Below are 19,246 nucleotides of genomic sequence, written 5' to 3'. Positions count from 1 at the left end.
AGAGGTCTCCTGTTTTCAGGCTCATTTACCCCAAACGGTATGAGTCTCCGGTGCCTGTCCCTTGCACTGGGCTGTAAGTGCCATGAAGGCAGGACTGTGTCTGACTCTGCTCCTACCAGAAAGCCTGTAATGGAATGGGCTTCCCAAATCCAAACAGATTAGGAAGAACGAGTCTGACTTTGCAAACGAGGGGAACTGAGCTCAGAAGCACCCATTGTTGGCAAGGCACAGAGAGGCAGAGTGCAAGAGGGCTAGAACCCTATATGTCTGTGTGGCCAGGTTCTCCCCAATGCCACCTACCAGCCCTCAGACACTCGTCTTCTGTGGGTTCTGGTCTAGGGAAGGAAACCTCATGAGGACGAGGGGAGGACCAGCACATTTCCAGGAAAACCAGAGATCCTGGGTCTCTGCCTTGCTTTTGACTGTGTCTGTCTAGAAACCTCTCCTCCCCTCTGCTCAGCTATGACAAACAGGGCAGGCCACCTTGCTTCTAAGCCTGTGTCTGCGAGGATTCAAGAGAAGCACGGTGTTAGCTGTCACTCTGTCCTTTATACTTCTGCACTTGAGTTTGTATGCTGCACATGCTCCCTATGGCTCTACTGAATAAATACACGGATAAATGAGACAATCAGATGAGGATGGGGATGTTATCAGAGGACGGCAACCCAAGGGGTGGACAACTAAGTACAAGAAAGAAAATGACCCTAAATCACAGGAGTAAAAAGAATGAAAACCAGCAATTCGGGTGTTTTACTCTCAAAATAAGGAAAAGTTGAGCCACCTGCTGTGTGGCAGTTGGGGCGGTGGGGGCGGTGGAGAGAATAAGATGGCACTAGAGGGCCTCACACCCAAGGAGGAGAGCCAGGTCTCCTGCAGCTCGAACTGTATCAGACACAATGGCTGTCCTCTGGCTTCACCTTCTGGCTCCTCCAGGGCCAGGAGGGTTCTGCCTGGGGGAGGGGTGGAGAGCATGGAGGTTGGTCAGGCCACTCCCAGAGCCTCCCGGAGAGGATGGTGGTCTCAGGAAGGGGACGAGGCTGGTTACTGATGAATCCTCTCACTGGAAGATCACCCCCAAGTGGGAAAGAGATGTGAGAGATTTTTATACCTGGGAATCCTAAGGGCACAGTTATCTCAGAGAAGGTAACAGTTTTGTTAAAAACAAGTCAGCACAAGGGATGAGGCAGATAATGGCAGGGTGTGCTGTGTGCTCTCAGGGTACTGGGGGTCCCCAGGAGATGGGAAAGGACCCCAAACCAAGCAACAGCAGGAATAATACAAGGCAATCCAGAGACCCTGGGAGGTCCTGGAGGTGCAGGAACAGTGGGAGGAAGGCAGGTGGGAGGAGGCCCAGGAGCACCTGTGGGGAGGATGGGGATGCAGGCACAGGGAGAAGGGGCAACAGTTCTCCCACAGAGCCCTGGACACCTGGCGGCCGAGTCTTCAGAGGTGAGCAAACCTGAAACAGTGAGAGATGGCGGGTAGAGATGTGGAAACATTGACTCCTCCCTGGACTCAAGACCTTGCACCTAGCAGGTTGCAGGTTTAAAAAGTGAGGGGACAGAGGAGCACCTGGGTGGCTCAGTCGGTTAAGCGTCCGACTTCGGCTCAGGTCATGATCTCACAGTTCGTGGGTTTGAGCTCCACGTCGGGCTCTGTGCTGACAGCTCGGAGCCTGGAGCCTGCTTCCAGATTCTGTGTCTCCTTCTCTCTCTGCCCCTCCCCTGCTTGTACTCTGTCTCTCAAATATATCTTGAGAAAAAGAAAAAAGTGAGGGGACAGACCCCTTCCCACACTGCAGCTACAAAAGGCGAATCAGCAGAAGAGAAAGCCAGAGCCAGAATAGCTCTGGAAGGCAAAGAGTGAGGCCACTAGAATCCACAATGGCCACGCTGGGAGCACACAGGTGTTTGGGGCTTTTAACGTGCCTTTGGTAAAAGCAGACGTGACCAGGTCCACGGCATGGGGCTTGTGCCAACCCGAGAGAGAGAAAGAGAAAGAGAGAGAGAGAGAAAGAGAGAGAGAGAGAGAGAGAAAGAGAGAGAGAGAGAGAGAGAGAGAGAGAGAGAGAGAGAGAGAAAGAGAGAGAGAAAGAGAGAGAGAAAGAGAGAGAGGGAGAGAGAAACTGAGCTGGGGACTTGAGGCCTCCACACAGGGCTGAGATGCAGACCCTTGTGCAGGGCGAGCACGTCACAGTGGCAAACTCTGGTCCAGGTCCAGGTGGGATGAAGTGAGGGACAGCAGATGCAGCAGACAGACAGAAAGCAGAGCCAGGCTGCTGGTCAAAGGAGCCATGCTTGCCGAGTCAGGGCGGGAGGGCCAGCGAAGGCTGGGCCGGGCTGGCAGGGGAGGAGTGTGGGGGCATGTCTTGGGGTGCTGAGGTGAGGGTGGAAGGACAGGCACGGAGGCGTGAGGCTGTCGTGCCCTCAGTTCTACGTGCCGACCACAGACCTACACCTGGTACCAGCAGGCAGACCTCCGTGCGGCCGCTCTCTGATCCCACACCTCAGCCCTTGTGATGGGGTCCAGGGGTCCCCAAGGGCACCATCCGCCCACCAAGCCTCACAAGCAGGCTGGTCTCTGCTCACATGAGTTGAAAGGGATTGTGAGGAGGAGAGGCTTTTTCAAGAAGTTTGGAGAAACTCCCTTCTGAGAAGCATCTCAGTCTGTGATGACCCAACCCTCTTCGCTGAGAGCCTACACTGTGCAAGGCTCGGTTAGGCACCAGGGAGACCAGAAATCAAACAGACAGGATCTGGGCGTCAATATCAGACCCCGTGTCAGACAAAGCCCCTTGGAGGAGGGGGCATTTGATCAGAGCCTGAATAAAATGAGGGGAAGTTCGGGGCTAGGTACCTCAGGCGGAGGAAGCAGCTGGGAACATGATTGGCTAGTACAAGGAAGAGTGGTGGGCCTGGCGGCAGCAGAAGAGGGAGGAAGCGGGGAGCCTGGGGGGCGGGTGCACGCCTCATCCTGGGCCTGGGAAGGATGGTGGCGGTAGCTCCGAGCAGGTGGCAGCCACTGACCAGCTTCAAGCAGAAAGTGACATGATGTGCTTTAGAAGGTTGTAGGGTAAGGAGAGCACTGGGGAGAGGCCGCCAGACAGGAGATGAGGGGGCCTGGAAGAGGGAGGCAGGACAGCTAGGACGGGTGCAGCTCACCAGCCACCCCCTGACCGTTCCTGGGAGCTGCCCCCACATACTCAGGTTTTGTCAGTTAACTCAAGGTTCTGTCTTGAAGATAACGGGCAGGACCTGAGCCTCATGTGGTTGGGCCCCGGAGCCCCAGCCAGCCACTCTGTCCCAACAGGAGGCCCCCAGTGGCGCTTGGACTCCCCTCCCGGCTGGAGGCTGTGAAAGGGCAGGGTGGAGACCGGAGTGGTGGGGTTTCCGGGACTGAGCTCTTGGCTTCCCCACCTGTAAGAGGAGGAGTGGGAAGTACAACCAGCAGAGACCTGGGGTCCTGACATGCCAGGATTCTACAAGCAGTGGACCCTCAGCTGTTCCTTGCAGGGAGCGGGAGGGAGGCTGTGCTAGGTGTCACCAGGACATGGGGTAGAAACAACTCTGGAATCTAATGTCTGGTGCCCCAGTGGGAGCCCTCTGGACACAAACACCTCGACAGCCTCAGTCCTACTGCTCCCGACGGCTCTGTTGGTAATATCTGCCCTCGTCCCTCGGAGGCTTGTGAGGAAAGACACAGAAGGCCGCAGGTGAGGAAAGGCCCTGGCACTCCCCAGTGGGTACGTCCTGGGGCTCCAGGGCCTCTCAGAACTGAGGGTTGAGTATGGCCTCATTCCCCAATAGCTATGCGACCTTGGCCAAGTGACTTAACTTCCTGTGCCTCAGTTTTCTCATCACTGAAATGGGAATAACTCTCCCAAACAGCCTCCCAGCCCCAAAGACTGCCAAAGCCGCCAGGCCCGCGGCTCCCCGTGGGCGGTTGGAGGGCTCCTTGCCATCAGCAAGACTGGAGGGAAGGCACGAGTTTTCCTTCTTGGCCACGAGGTGGCGCCCTCCGCCCCAGGACCGCGAAGGGGCGACTCACCAGCTCAGCGGTGTCCTGGCCCCGGAGCAGTGGCTTCTCCTCGGGGAATCGCAGCTCCTGCAGCCCGGCCATGGTCACGTCGTGGAGCAGGAGCCCTAGGGAGGGAGGGAGGGAGGGAGAAAGGGCGGACGAGGATGAGGGTTGGGCCCTGATGCTTAATCTCCCCCCTTGCGGAGGGGGGCAGCACAAGCCCAGGCCAGGCAGGGGCACAGGGCTCCGCACGGACTGCCCCATCCTCCCTGCATCTCGCAGTGCTTCATGGGGTAGCAAGGCTTCATCTGCAAAGAGCCGCCTGTTTGGCTCAGAAGACGTCATTATATTATTTGCTCTTAAAAATTAAAGCATGTTTAGAAAGAAAGAAAAGAGAAAAGGCACCACAGGATGATTCCTAAAACAATTTCAAGGAAAATTCTGCATTTATTGAGATGCAGGGGGATGGGTGTGGGGAGGCCACATGCAGGGGCAGATGCAGACAGAAGCCCCCTGTGGTTGGAAGTGGACAGCGGGGTCCCGGAAGGGACGGGGAGGAACAGAACCCAGGGCTGTCCTGGGGGCCTGGGAAGAAAAGCCTGGCCCCCCAGTGTGGCAGGCAGTGTGCAGTGAAAGAGGGGGCGCCAGTCTTCATGTGCCAGCAGCAGGGAGGGATGGCCACTCAACCCACAGCCACATGATAGGTCCCAGGCCCTAACAGCTGAGTGTTCCTGGGAGACCCTGGGGTTCTAAACCTCAGGGAAGGGTTACATGTGCACATGTGTGTATACATGCACGCCTGTGTGTATATTTGGAGGTGGTGGTGGTGGGGGCGTCGGAGACAATCTGTCCAGCTTGGCACAGCCATTCCTACTTGGATTTCATGATGTCATAGATTAGAATGCAGTAACAGAAAAACTAGCTGAGGACGTGAACTGGAAATCCAGAAAAGAATTAAGATTGACCAATAAATACACGAGAAAATATTAAAGCTCACTAGAAGTCAAAGACATTCAAGTTAAAGCAAGATACTCCCACCAACCTCCCCCCCCCCCCCCCCCCCCCCGCCAGAACTGGCATTTCTCTTGCACGGCTTGTGGGTGCATAAATTGTTACATCTTTCTGGAGGACATTTTTGCAGAATGAATTAAAGTAATTTAAAAGGTTCATATTCTTGGACTCCGTAGTCCTCTCCCTGGAAGAAATTTCCTAAGGAAACCAGAGAGGGCACCTAATGATTTATCTGTAAGAATGCTCACCACAGTGCCTTTTATAATAATAATAATAAAATAGAAAAAGCTAAATGTCCATGAATAGGGCATTCCACAGACTGCAGGTCAATCACTTGTAAACGATCATGTAATAACATGGGGAAATGCTTGTGTCATAATAAATGGAAAAAGAAGGTAGAAAACATGCAGTATCCTTGAGATTATAAAATAGGAATAGTTCCACAGAGAAGCCGGAAAGGATGTACATATAAAGCTTATAGGCATTATTCCTAGGTGGAGGGCTGAAAAACTAGAGTTTACCATCTGAAATCTAGAAAAGCCAACACTTTTAAAAGGCTATATGCAGATGATCAGCAGTGCCTTATTCTCCCAAGCATTTCATGGCTTACAAAGGACTTCTTGTGCTGTTTGATTTTACCCTCAAGGGAAGGGAGATGAAGAAACCAAGGCTAAGAGAGGCTCCATGGCATGCCCAGATAGGGCCAGGCCTGGAAAGGGGGTCTTTGAGTCCCCGCTTTAGTCCAGTGCTCATTCAGTCCTCCCATTCACACCCCTCCCCCCCCCCCCAATTCTCTTTAGGTCACTCGTAAAATTGTTCTAAATGTTTATTTTTGAGAGAGAGAGAGAGAAAGAGAGCACGGGAGGGGCAGAGAAAGAGCAGGAGACAGAGAATATGAAGCAGGCCCCACGCTGTCAGTGCAGAGTCTCATGTGGGGCTTGAACTCACGAACCCCGAACCGTGAGCTCATGACCTCAGCCAAAGTCAGACACTCAACCGACTAAGCCATCCAGGTGGCCCTCTATTTTGGTCACCTTAAGGGTGAAGCCCTCAGGGGGCGCCTGGGTGGCGCAGTTGGTTAAGCGTCCGACTTCAGCCAGGTCACGATCTCGCGGTCCGTGAGTTCGAGCCCCGCGTCAGGCTCTGGGCTGATGGCTCGGAGCCTGGAGCCTGTTTCCGATTCTGTGTCTCCCTCTCTCTCTGCCCCTCCCCCGTTCATGCTCTGTCTCTCTCTGTCCCAAAAATAAAAAAAATAAAAAAAAAAAACGTTAAAAAAAGGGTGAAGCCCTCAGACTTTCCTTTCCATCCTGAAGGCTGACAATCCCACTAGCTGGTTGGTCAGAAGACACATCCCACCCCATCCTTTCCCAGATGGAAGGCCCAGTGACTATGGAGTCTGCACTGTGGTTGTGTGGGGCCCAAGGGCACAGGGCCTCAGATGGGACCTATGCCCATGGCAGACTGTCATGAGACCAGGCGGCAGCTCCAGACCTTCCCTGGGCTTCCTTCCCTCCTGTTAGAAGCAGGAAGCAACAGTCCTCCAGAGTGTTATCAAGATGCCTTGTGATAGCATGGGGATCCCCACCTGAGTCTAGTTTGGGGTTTAGATGTGCTGAGGTTGGGCTGGGAGCTGATGGCCAACCAGGCCTCATGGGAAGCTAATGGAGAGGGGCAGGGCCCCCACCATCACCCCCCAGGGAAGAAGCCCAGCAGGGAGGTCCCTGCCTACTCAGGCCCCCAGGTCCCTGCACCTCTGAGCCATGCTGGAGCTCTCTGTTCCCAGTGGTTTCCGGGGAAACCAGCTAACACAATGCAGATGGGCTGTATTTTTAGAAAGGCATCCTCTCCCCTCCCCCTTTCTCTTCCATCCTTTCTGATGTGTGCATTCATCCATCCATCTGGGTGGGGAGCTGAAAGAAGGGCCCCCACCTTGGAAAACTCTTCCCCCATTAGGACTTTTTTAGCTGCTAGTCTCCTTGAATAGCCAACTCGATTAAACGCCTTGGCAGCACTGGGGCGTCCCCACCCTCACCCAAGCCTGTTATGAAACCACTGTGGAGACCATCCTCCCCAAGTATGGTGCTATGAAAAGGGCTGAGAGTGGGCAGTGCAGGGACAGATGGCCTGTGATCGAGGGGGTGGTGGGGAAGGGGGATGGAGAGAAACCTTATAATTCAGAGAGCTGGGAGTGTCTCAGCCCATGGAAAACAGGCAGCCCAGGGCCCAGCAGGTGGTGATGTGGGGCTTCAGAACAGAGACATTCCCACAGGGTGCTGGCTTAGAAGCTTTTTCATAAGAAAGTTATGGTTAAAAAAAAAAAAAAAGGCAGCTAGATGATAAGTTAAAGGAAAATGAAATTCCTTATCAAATCAACACAGTGTATACCTTAAACGTAGATAAAGTTAATATCAATTATATATCAGAAAAGTTGGGTGGCTGGCGGGGGGCACCTGGGTGGCTCAAGTCAGTTAAGGGTCTGACTCCTGATTTTGGCTCAGGTCACAATCTCACGGTCTGTGGGTTTGAGCCCCACATTAGGTTCTGTGCTGGCTGGCAGTGTGGAGCCTGCTTGGGATTCTCTCTTTCTCCCTCTCTCTCTGCCCCTCCCCCACTTGCACACTGGCTCTCTCTCTCAAAAAATTAATAAATAAACTTTCAAAAGAAAAGAAAAGCTGGGCAGGGAGGGGAAGAGACATTCCTATCGACCTCCCACAAAGAAGCCGCGGTCATATCTGCAAGGAGATAGGTGGCACAGGGCAGAGTTGGGTGGGCGACCCCAGGGGTCTGGGAAGCAACAGTGATGGCTCTTTTCACCCTGCCCTTTTTTCTCCCTTTTGATCCCTGATTCTAGCATGTTAGATCCATATAAGCCTGGGATTATTCTAACTCTCCAAATTCTCGGTGCTGAGGCCTGGAGTCACTGGAACCATGGCCGGTATTTCTTCCCTGTCACTCACTTTATTTTGGGCAAAACCACTAAAAGGATGCTTCTCTGCAAACTGGGGGCATGAGCTTTCCTTTGCCCACCTCAGAGGTGCATCAGAGACAATGGATACAAAAATGCCTTTTAAATGGAAGATTTTGGTACCCATCTGGATGGGACAAATAGAATTTAGCAAAGGTGATTGATCAGGGTCTTGCTTAACTTCCTCCTTGTGCATAAGGCAACTCTGGGTTCTTTTCCTGCTGTCTTTTGCTGGATCCACACGTGCTGGCAGGAAGGTTACACGGATGTTTGCAGTAGGGGGAATGGACACATGGCCTCTCTGACCAGGTGACAGAGTCACATCACAGGGCAAACGGGAGCTGGGAGCAGCGGCAGGGATGTGCGTGGATGTGGGTGCGTGGATGTGGGTGATTCTTGACGAGGACCTGCATTTCTTTTAAATTACTTTTGGTTCCTGGTTTGTGCTCCTCCCTCCCTCCCTCCCTTCCTCCCTTCCTTCCTTCCTTCCTAGAAAGAGAAAATCTTTTTTTAATGTTTATTTATATATTTTTGAGAGACAGAACACGAGTGGGTGAGGGGCAGAGAGAGAGGGAGACACAGAATCTGAAGCAGGCTCCAGGCTCTGAGCTGTCAGCACCGAGTCCAACACAGGGCTCGAACTCATGGACTGCAAGATCATGACCTGAGCCAATGTCAGACACTTAACTGACTGAGCCACCCCTGGTGGTGGCATCCCTGAGGCATCCCTGGTTTGTGCTTCTTTAAATATGATTCTATGCTGAGGTCTGGGCCATGTAAACCCTCAGATGTGTTAGTGTTAAAAATACAGAGGCACCCGGGTGGCTCAGTCAGTTAAGTGTCTGACTCCTGATTTCTGCTCATGTCGTGATCTTGAGGTTGTGGGATCAAGCCCTGCGTCGGGCTCTGAGCTGACAGCACAGGACCTGCTGGGGATTCTCTCTTTCTCTCTCTCTCTCTGCCCCTACCCCTCTCAAAATAAATAAATAAACTTAAAAATATATATAAGTGATTACTATGGTCATTCCTGAAACTATTCAATAAATACACCAATTAAATTGCTCAGTAGTAGTTACATATCCTAACAGAGCAATCGCTGAATGGAAGCACTGCTCAGACAGTGGTAGGGATGTCTGGAAATCTACTGCGGGGATTTTTGTTGTCTTAGCAACTGGGTAGGGGACTCCTACTAGTATTTAGTGCCCAGGGCCCAGAGGTGAGAAAGGTGCTGGGCAGGGAGAGTGCTGCATAGTGAAGAGCCCTTCCCCACACCAAAACACCCATCCCTGTCTCACTGAGCAACACAGGAACCAAAGTGGAAGAAAGGCAAGACATAAACAGAGTGAAGTTAGTTTATGCAGGAGAAACCATACATGTGATCCAGACCTTGTGGGGCAGGGAGAAACTGAACCCCAAGAGAAAAGAGGCAGGACTGTGCAATGGTTTATCACCTCAAGAGTAAGAGGGCCTCTGGCAGATCATGGTCAAGGTCATGGTCCAAAGTGCCATGTGGATGCTGTGCCCCTAAAAGTCCTGGTTGTAAGGTCCTGTTATTAGAGGAAAGGCCACAAGCAAATGAAATAGGCTGCAACAGGAGCAGGGTCAAACTGGTACTGGCCCGCTCCACCCGGCGGAGGGGTCTGTGCCACAGATAAAGAAAGACAAGGCGGGAGGGCATGTGACTCATGTCCAAGCCTGTGCACCCAAACACCTTTCCACCCCCGCATGGCCAGCACCATGGTTTGAAAAGAATCCCCAGAAACTGGGACCCCAGAAATGAGGAACTCAATTTCCAAATGCACTAAGTAGGGGTTTGGAGCCTTAACATTAGCTCGCCCCTTCTATCCCTCTCCCTGTCCCTATCCTGACCTCAAAAGGCTGGGACAGCACTGGGGGTGGAGCCGGGATGGGGACTGGACCTTCCCTCGGCATCCCCATTTCACAGATGAGAAAAAAAAATGAAGGTGCAAGGCGGGAGTGATGGTGCAGCCCTCCCCTCCCCCCATGGCAAATCCCAGAAGGGAACCCAGAGCCGTGCTCTAAAATCCACACTCCAGGGGCACCTGCGATTAAGTGATTTCGGCTCAGGTCATGATCTCACTGCTGTGGGATGGATCCCCTGCGTCAGGCTCTGTGCTTGGTGTGGAGCCTGCTTGGGATTCTCTCTTTCCCTCTCTCTCTCTGTCCCTCTCCCCCACTTGTGTGCTCTCTCAAAAAATAAAATAAAACAAAATAAAAAAAATTGCTTAAAAAAAACCCCACACTCCATGTGTATTCTGCCTCCTACACTAGATACCCAACAGGAGGCTACGGGGGATATGATTTTTTTTCTGGTCCAGCCTCCACTTCCTCTCTCTAGTTATGGCCCCTTGATTCATGCTCAACCTGAACTAGACCAGTTCTCCTGATTTTCCTGATTTAGGCCTATGAATTCCCATCTCCCCACAACCACCGCCAGCCTGACAACACACACACACACACATTCACTCACTCACCCTTCCAGCACATTCCACCGTGCTTAAGGCAGCCATGTGGGGATCCTGACCCTTACAGCTAATGGCCCCAGCTGACCCCGTGAGCCCATTCTACCCACAGGAAGCAAGTGCCTTTGTTCATGCTGCTCCCTCCACCCAGAACGCCCTTCCCCATTGCATCCCTACATCATAACGAAACGGATCATTAGTATTTTCTGCTGGCACTTAGTATTTTTTTGTTGAATGAGATGAATGAGTGAATGATTCTTCTCTTAGACTTCAAAGTACCAAAAGATTGATGGCATTCAGTGTCGGTGAGGTTGTGGGGAAGCGGTAGAGTTTCACCTACCGTTGGCTGGACTGCAGAGTTTCCACTTTATTTGGAGGGCAACTCGGTAGTTTGTAAAAATGCAAAGGCCTGTCAACTCTGCAATTGTCTTGAGGTCTCTATCCCGATAGCAGGATACACCATGAGGCAGTGTGTGCAAAGAGGCACTGTTCGGAAGAGTAAAATAAGTGGAAACAACCCAAATGAATGTCAGGAGAATGGAACATCTACACCTGGAGCACCACAAGGTACCTACCTAATTGTGTTTGAAAACACTATTTTATTTACTTTTTATTTTTTCAGAGAGATGGAGAGAGAGAGCACACGAGGTGGGGGGGAGAGGGGCAGATGTAGAGAGAATCTTAAGCAGGCTGTGTGCATGGATGCGGGGCTTGATCTCACAACCCCGGATGACCCTGGGATCAGGACCTGGGCTGAAATCGAGTCGGCTCAACCTACTGATCAGTTAAATCTGTAGAATGCCCCTCAGTTTGGGTTTGTCTGTTGTTTTCTTTCTTTTTTAACGTTCATTTATTTTTGAGAGAGAGCACGTGCGGGAGAGGGACAGGAAGAGAGGCGGGCAGAGGACTCGAGGTGAGCTGAGTGCTGACAGCAGAGAGCCTGATGTGGGGCTCGAACTCACAAACCACAAGTTGGTGACCTGAGCTGAAAATAGACACTTAACCGACTGAGCCACACATGTGCCCTGGTTTGTCTGTTTTCTTCTTTATGATTAGACGGAGGTTATGCATTTTTGGCAGGAATAGAAGAGATGCCACGTGCCCTTCTCACCACACCCTATCAGGAAGTAGGGGCAGTCAGTCTGTCTTATTGCTAGGGACACTGACCTTGACCACTTGACTAAGGTGGTGTCTGCAGGTTTCTCCAGTGTAAAGTTATTATTTTTTCTCTTTATAATTAAGAAGTATCTTGTGGGAAGATATTTTGAGATTATGCAACTTCCTGTTTCTCGTCATATGTTCCCCACTAACCGTAGCAACCACTGACGACTTCTGCCTACAGTCGTTATTGTGTTTTCTTAATGACACTTTTCTATTTCCACCATCCCTTCTACATTTATTAATTGGAGTTCTTCTGTAAGAAAGAGCTGTCCTTTCTCCTCCAATTACTTATTTATCCAATTACTTATTTACATTACTATGGACTTATGCATAGTTATTCTAGTCTATGGGTTATAATCCAATCATCATTTCATTGTTTACACCGGGTCAGATTTGGTCATTGGGGGTTCCTCCAAGCTGGGTCCTCTGAGTTGAGTTCTTTTACCACACACCCATTACGTTTTGAGTAGTTTCAAGTGTTCTGGTTCCTTATGATGTTCTAAACTCATCTCATATTTTCTCTGCCTGAATCCTGGAATCAACCATTCCTCCAGAGAGCCCAGTTTCTTCATATTGCAGAATGCTATTTAGAAACCAAGATTTGGAGACACCTGGCTGGTTCAGTCGGTGGACCACGTGACTCTTTGACCACGGGATTGTGAGTTCAAACCCCACACTGGGTGTAGAAATTGCTTAAAAATAAAAACTTTAAAAAAAAAAAAAAAAAGGAAACCAAGATTTGGGCACTAGTGTGCTCATTGCCACTGGGGTTCCATTGTTCCAGGCTGTCTTAACAAGCAGAGTTAGGATATGTAGGTAAGTATGCTAACACACTCTTGTACATCTAGCCATCTGTGTGTGTGTATAAATCTGAAATTAAGGGGCACCTGGGTGGCTCAGTCGGTTAAGAGTTCAACTCTTGGTTTCGGCTCAGATCATGATCTCACAGTTCGTGAGTTCATGCCCTGCGTCGGGCCCTCTTCCGACAGTGCAGAGCCTGCTTGGGATTCTCTGTCTCCGTCTCTGTCTGCCCCTCCCCACTTGCACTCTCTCTCAAAACAAATTAACTTAAAAAATAAATAAATAGATGAAATGAAATATATACTGACACCTTTAATTCTATTTTTAAAATAAATTTTTCATTAATTTTTTTTTAAGTAGGATCCACACCCAACGTGGGGCTTGAAGTCATGTCCCTGAGATTAACATTCACATGCTCCACCGACAAAGCCAGCCACGCACCCCAACACAACAGTTTTTTTCTACTTCTCCCCCTTTCTTTGTTATTTTTTCTGCCATAATAAGAAACCTGGCTCTCACTATCCATAATAGTTTCACTTATTTGCTCATTACTGGTATATACACACAAAGTAATTTCAGAACTGCTACTCACATAATGAGTTCTTTCTCTTCAGAACTTTTGTACTTACTTTAGCTAGTTTTTTGTACTTTACCCTTTTATTTTATTATGAAAAAAATGTTTAATCTTTATTTTTGAGAGAGAGAGAGAAAGAGAGCACGAGGGCGGGGGGAGGGGCAGCGAGAGAGGGAGACACAGAATCCAAAGCAGGCTCTAGGCTCTGGGCTGTAAGCACAGAGCCCGATGTGGGGCTCGAACTCATGAACAGAGAGATCCTGACCTGAGCTGAAGTCAGACACTCAACTGACTGAGCCACCGAGGCACCCCTGTACTTCACTCTTTTAGACCCAGATTTTTAAGAGCATCTATCACTCTTGTAAATTAAAAAGGAAACTACACGTGAAATAAATGGTTTAAAGTTTTCCTAAAACTTCTCCGCATCCAGCGTCGATGTCCCTGAGTCACTGTCTTGAAATTGTGGTTGCTTGCGTGCTTATCCTCTGACATCAGGAATGCTGGTGGTGTGGCATTTCCCACTGGGGCTCTGCTGCTGTCTCCAGGATTTCCCTCCCCACCACAGATTCTGAGGTGCACGAGACAGCGAGGACAGCACCGCTGAGCCCGTCTCCCCAACACAGCCTCTTTAGACATGAGAGGGTACAAAAAACATGTGTGTCTCAGAGTTGCCATAACACAGCTCTTTCATAAAATTTCCTTCTATGGAGGCTGAGCACCAATGTGGGAGCTCTGTTTCTTTGCACAACATGGCCCCAAGAATTAAACACAGACCAAGGAGAGACACAACTAGAACCCCAATAACATTCCATGTGGGCAGCTACTGTAAGGAACCAGTAAAAGTGCCACTGTAGCAAGGACTGTTAATCGTCCCCCAATATCTGTTCTCTCCTTCTTCCTTAATAATAGATCCCTACATTTTTAAGTCTCTATCTATCTATCTACCCATCTATTTAAAGTAAGCTCTACTCCCAAAGTGGGGCTTGAACTCATGATCCTGAGATCAAGAGCCACATGCTCTACCAACTGAGCCAGCCAGGCACCCCTGGATCCCCACATTTTATTTTATTTTAATTAATTTATTTATTTTTGAAAGAGACAGAGTGGGGAGGGGTGGAAGGAGAGGGAGAGAGAATCTCAAGCAGACCCCCCTCTCGGCACAGAGTCTGACACAGGGCTTGATCTCTTGATCATGAGGGCAAGACCTGAGCTAAAATCAAGAGTCTGATTCTCAACTGACTGAGCCACCCAGGCACCCCTAGATCCCTACGTTTTAGACAGGCAGGTGGATAATGGCAATAAAACTTATTAATGACCATGTGACAACATTCTTCCAGTAAGATGTAAATGGAAGCATGTGACTTTAAAGGGAGGAGACATGCTATTCTTTAATCCATCTTTCTTCCTGCCGGCTGGAATATAGATGTGCAGGTGGGGGCCTGAACAGCCATTTTGTTTATTTATTTATTTATTTTTGAGAGAGAGAGAGGGAGAGAGAGACAGAGTGTGAGCGGGGGAGGGGCAGAGGGAGAGGGAGACACTGAATGTGAAGCAGACTCTAGGCTCCGAGCTGTCAGCATAGAGCCTGATGCAGGGTTTGAACTCGAGAACCACGAGGTCATGACCCGAGCCAAAGTCAGATGCTTAACCTCCTGAGCCACCCAGGTGCCCCTGAACAGCCATTTTGGACCCTGGGGCAGGATACTAAGGAGTCTAGGTACCTGAGAATCATGAAGCCATGATTTGGGATGGCCTATCTTCAGACTCTGTTTATAAAGAAGGGAAGTACACTTTTATCTTGTTTAATCTATTAGTATCTTGGGGTTTTCTGTCCCATACTGTTGAAATGAATCTAAATGTGGGGCATTTTTCTTGGAGGCCCACCCTAACATGCTGAAGAGGCAGAAAGCCAAGGGAAAGGAAAGGGCTTGCCCAAGGGAAACCAGGGGAATGCCAGAGCTCGGCCAGAACTTGCAGCTTCCTCTCTCCAGTGGGCAGTATACTCCATGAAGCAATGCTCTCCGCTAGCTCTTCAACGGAGCCAGCCCCTTCTCACTCAGCCCTCACAGGTGCACAGTAACCTTGCTGATATGGGTAACCGTGACCTACCTAAAAAGTTGAAAAGCCCACTGTGGCAGTTTAATTTTTTTTATTTTTTGCTACAGATTCTCAAGTTTCTTTAACACTGGTGCTTCAGTTCAGCTGTGTATCTGCCTCATTTGGCAGATTTCCCAGAAACAAAGATATACTTGTCCTGGATCTGTATGCAAGATCCGAAGAGGTAAGCTAAGGCAGCAAGCCTCGTCCAGCTCAGGAGTCTGCAATATAGTCCGATTTAGAGAATAGGAGGGAGCAACTTTCTTACGGGGTATTTTTTCACAGGAAGCCCCTGTGAAATGCCTAACGTATTAGTGTTTTCGGGAACAACATTCACCTAGGAGAGAAGGACTCACACCAAGCAACTCCCAGAGTCTTCCTGCTTCAAACACAATGTCTACAGAAGGGAGCCCTGTGTCAGGACTCACTCAACACCCAGGTCTTTCCTACTTGTAATGGCACCTGGTTTCCTTTTATGAAACATTACCTGCCCACCCCCCCCATTCCCAATCCATGTGGTTCAGGCAGAGATAACCACACTCCCAGGCGTGGCCAGGTGGCTCAGGCGAAAATCCATTCATTCATTCATTCACTCACTAGATATTGACTGAGAACCTACTACGTACCAGGCACTGTTCCAGGCACCAAAGACAAGAAACTATTATAGACAAAATGTCCTTCCTTTGTGGAACTTTCTAGGGGAGGAGATAAACATCAACAAGTCTGAGTTAATCTATGGTGTGTCAGACATGCCAAGGTCAATAGAGGAAGCAGTGTCAGAGAAGGGGGTAGACAGCCTGAAACAGGGCTCACGGAGGTGAGGGAGAGGGCTCTGGGGACGTGCAGGAGCACTGAGGCCAGAGAGAAGGGCAGAGGCTGTGAGGCAGGCATTTGTCTGGGACGTTCAGGGGAGCTGGGGAGTGGGTGGGTGGGGAAGGACCTGGGGACAAAGACGTAAGGGCAGGAGCATCAGATCATGTTGTGCCTTGAAGGTTGTTAGGAACACTCTGGTTTTCCTCCGAGTGAGTTGTGCTGGAGGGTTCTGAGCAGAGGGGTGATGTGAGAGGATTTCCATCTTAAAGACTCCCTCCACCTGCTCTGGGGGGAACAGACGTGGGGGCTGGAATAGGGAGAACAGTTGCAATGACCTGGAAGAGACCTGACGGCTAGTGGAGGTGGAGAAGCACTCAGGTTCTGGTGTGTCCTGATGGCAGAACCAGTGGGAGCTGTCGGCCATCAATGTGGGGCATGAGGGAGGGAAGAGAGTCAAGCATGACTTGGGTTTTGCTCTGAGCCATTGTGAGGAGAGAGCTGGGAAGCTCTCTCAAGGCAGGTTTAGCCTTGAGCAGACAGAGAAGCCAATGGCCGGGCTGCTGACATCACCACAGAGGCAGTGCCCAAAGTCGTGAGACCGGATGGGGCCAGCCAGGGGGTGAGTGAGGACAGAGGTATCCAGGGCTGGAGCCCAGAGAAAGGAGAGGAGGGGAAAGCAGCGGCAAGGTGGGAGTGAGTGAGTGGAAACCAGGGGGACACAGCACAGGGCGTGGCCTCGGAGGGTGCAGGGAGGGCCTCGGGCTCCCGTCAGGACCAGGCCTTTGCTGGCATCCTTGGGGACACTCTTCGCTGGGGTTATGGGGAGGATGGTCTGTGAGCCAGCAGCCAACTCGCCATCGAGAGGCAGGACCTGACAGAACCAAAACAACCCAAAGACCCGAACAGGTAGGAGTGGGGGAGAGAGAGACAGAGTCCGGTGGCCCCGTGTGCCCTACATCCATATGCCACAGTTGCCCCACAGTGTCCTTTTTTGTCACCCTAGGCTCAGTTTCTGCAATCAGGAGACCTAACAGAAGGTCCGAGGTCTTTTCTTCCACTTGGCCCAGCACCCACCCATCCACCCTGCAATCACATAGGGGCAGCCAGGTCTGGGTGTGGGGTCAGAGGGCTCATGGGCTGGAGGGCAGGACTTGCCCACCACACCCAAAAGGCAACATCACAGTCCACTCGAGCTGCCTAGGGCTTTTCCAACCCGGAACATCTCAGGGCCTGCAGTCCTCCTGGATGACCACTTCGGATCACGAGGGACCTCGGGGCCACCCCCGACCACTACGCCCTCCACCCTGACCAAGTGGGCCGAGTTCTCAGTGAATACTCTGGAGCTGGCCTGGGCTTTGGGAGCAGTGAGCTCAGAGCTCTTACTCTCAGCACGAGGAAAGGCAGGTGTATGGCTCAGGGTGGGGCGGACAGGATTCTCCAGGGAACTTGATGGAGAGTCAGCAGCTTCCCTGTTCCACCCCCAGGCCCCTGGGCCCCAACAGGACATCTCTCCTCCTAAATACCAGCATGGAAAAGACCGCTAAAAGCCACCTCTGGCACCCACAAGCCTGGCCCCTGGAGTAGGCTGTCAGGAAACTGTCTCAGGTACACAGAATATGATCCTGGCTACAAACCTCAGACGTGGCTATGGAATGCCCACCCCCACCCCTGTGTAGGGAGATGACATCCCAGAAATATGCCCTGCGTCCTGTCCAAGGAGGCTGGGGTCCCCCCACCTCACCTGCCTAAGACAGGGCGCACCACCAGGCACGCAGCATCTGTCCTGCCACGCCTCTCCCAAAAGGTGAACTGGAAAAGCACCTAAGTCCTCAGAAGTGTTTGTTATGGGGCTTGTAATCGTTCTGGCTGGAATGTACGTTTCATCTGTGGCTTGGGGTTTCGGGCGCTGGAGGATGAATGCAACGAGAGCTCCTCTGTCACCACACGGAGACCAGCTTTGCGTCCATGCTCCTGTGACGCTCTCCTACTCAGAAAACAGCATCGCAGGGCTCTCAGTTGACCCTCAAGATTACCCTGTGCAGGGCGCCTGGGTGGCTCAGTTTTATGAGCATCCGACTTCGGCTCAGGTCATGATCTCACAGTCTGTGAGTTCGAGCCCTGCGACAGGCTCTGTGCTGAAAGCTTGGAGCCTGGAGCCTGCTTCAGATTCTGTGTCTCCCTCTCTCTCTGTGCCTCCCCCACTCGTGCTCGTGCTTGCTCTCTCTCTCTGAATAAATAAACAAAACATTTAAAAAAAGAAAAGAAAAAAAAAAAAAGACTACCCTGTGGACTCGGCCAGGTTCAGCCTGAGGTCACTTGGCCAGGGCAGGTCAGATCCAGCTTTCTAGACTCCAACCCCACAGTCTGACCACCACCCTGTGCTGCCGGCCGGCGCAGGGGCTGAGGCCCTGGGTCTGATGTGCACACCCCAGGACTGGTTTTCCTGGGTGTCACAAATCACCACAACCTCAGCGGCTTCAAACAAGGCCTATCATTGTCTCATCACCTTGGAGGTCAGAAGTCCAAACTCCATGGCACTGGGCGGCAGTGAAGGTTTTGGCAGGACCACTCTTCCTTCCTATGCAGATCCGAGGGGAGAATCTCTTCTCTTGCACTTTCCAGGTTTAGAACTGTGCTCCTTGCACTGCTTGGCTCCTGGCCGGTCCTCCATCATTAAGGCCAGCGGTGTGGAGAAAGTCAAGCATCTTGATGCAGGGCATTCCATTGCCTTCTCCCAGGCTCTGTGGTCAAGTATCCTTCTGCCTCCCCCCTCGTAAGGATACATGTGCTTGCATTCACGGCCCCCCTGGCTAATCCAGGACAAAGACCCCATCTCACGTGCCTTACCTTAATCACACCTGCAGTCTCTTGTCATCTAACACTTCTAGGTTCTAGTGCTTAGGATCTGAATATCTTTGGGAGTCGTTATTCAGCCTAGTGCACACACACGCCCCCATGGTCTTGCAGCCCTACGTTTGTCAGAATTGTTCACTGTGCCCCTGAACACTTCCTCTTCCCTATGGAAAGCCAACTTCAACATCCACTGCTCTGCCCTCAAGCTTTCCAAGAACACACCGCTTCCAAAGCACTGGGCTTCGGCTCTTCCTCAGGGCTCCCGCCGGCTCGATTTCATCAGAACCCCAGCACTCAGCACTTCTCTGCATCTGTTCCTTTTTAGTTTTTAAAAACTGAACTTGAATTTCATGTAACACACATTCACTGAGAAAAGTCACAGAAGCAGAAGAGCGAACAGAAGTAAAAAGCACATACAATCCTACTCATCGGAGGAAACCACTGTTAAGATTTCTACTTAGGTTCTTTCAT

The 19,246-nt window shown here is 51.0% G+C and overlaps 1 protein-coding gene across 5 annotated transcripts in view; it reads right to left on the bottom strand.

Moving 5' to 3' along the window:
- The window catches only part of NDRG4 (NDRG family member 4), an 80,077-nt gene that overhangs the window by 19,044 nt on the left and 41,787 nt on the right, over positions 1-19,246 (bottom strand). For 4 of the 5 annotated variants that reach the window (XM_019455761.2, XM_019455764.2, XM_019455758.2 and 1 more), the window contains exon 2: positions 4,048-4,142. In XM_019455761.2, coding sequence (XP_019311306.1) covers positions 4,048-4,119 — 72 coding nt within the window. In that variant the 5' untranslated portion in view covers positions 4,120-4,142. Of the gene's footprint in view, positions 1-4,047; positions 4,143-9,444; positions 9,541-19,246 lie in introns of those variants that run through there. The other variant, XM_019455760.2, reaches the window with a different exon arrangement.

The sequence above is a fragment of the Panthera pardus genome, unplaced genomic scaffold (genome assembly GCF_024362965.1).
Source record: "Panthera pardus isolate Hobbes unplaced genomic scaffold, ASM2436296v1 HiC_scaffold_18, whole genome shotgun sequence".
NCBI lineage: Eukaryota > Metazoa > Chordata > Mammalia > Carnivora > Felidae > Panthera > Panthera pardus.
Note: the sequence above shows the minus strand (reverse complement) of the source record. Positions and strands in the feature narration are given on the sequence as shown.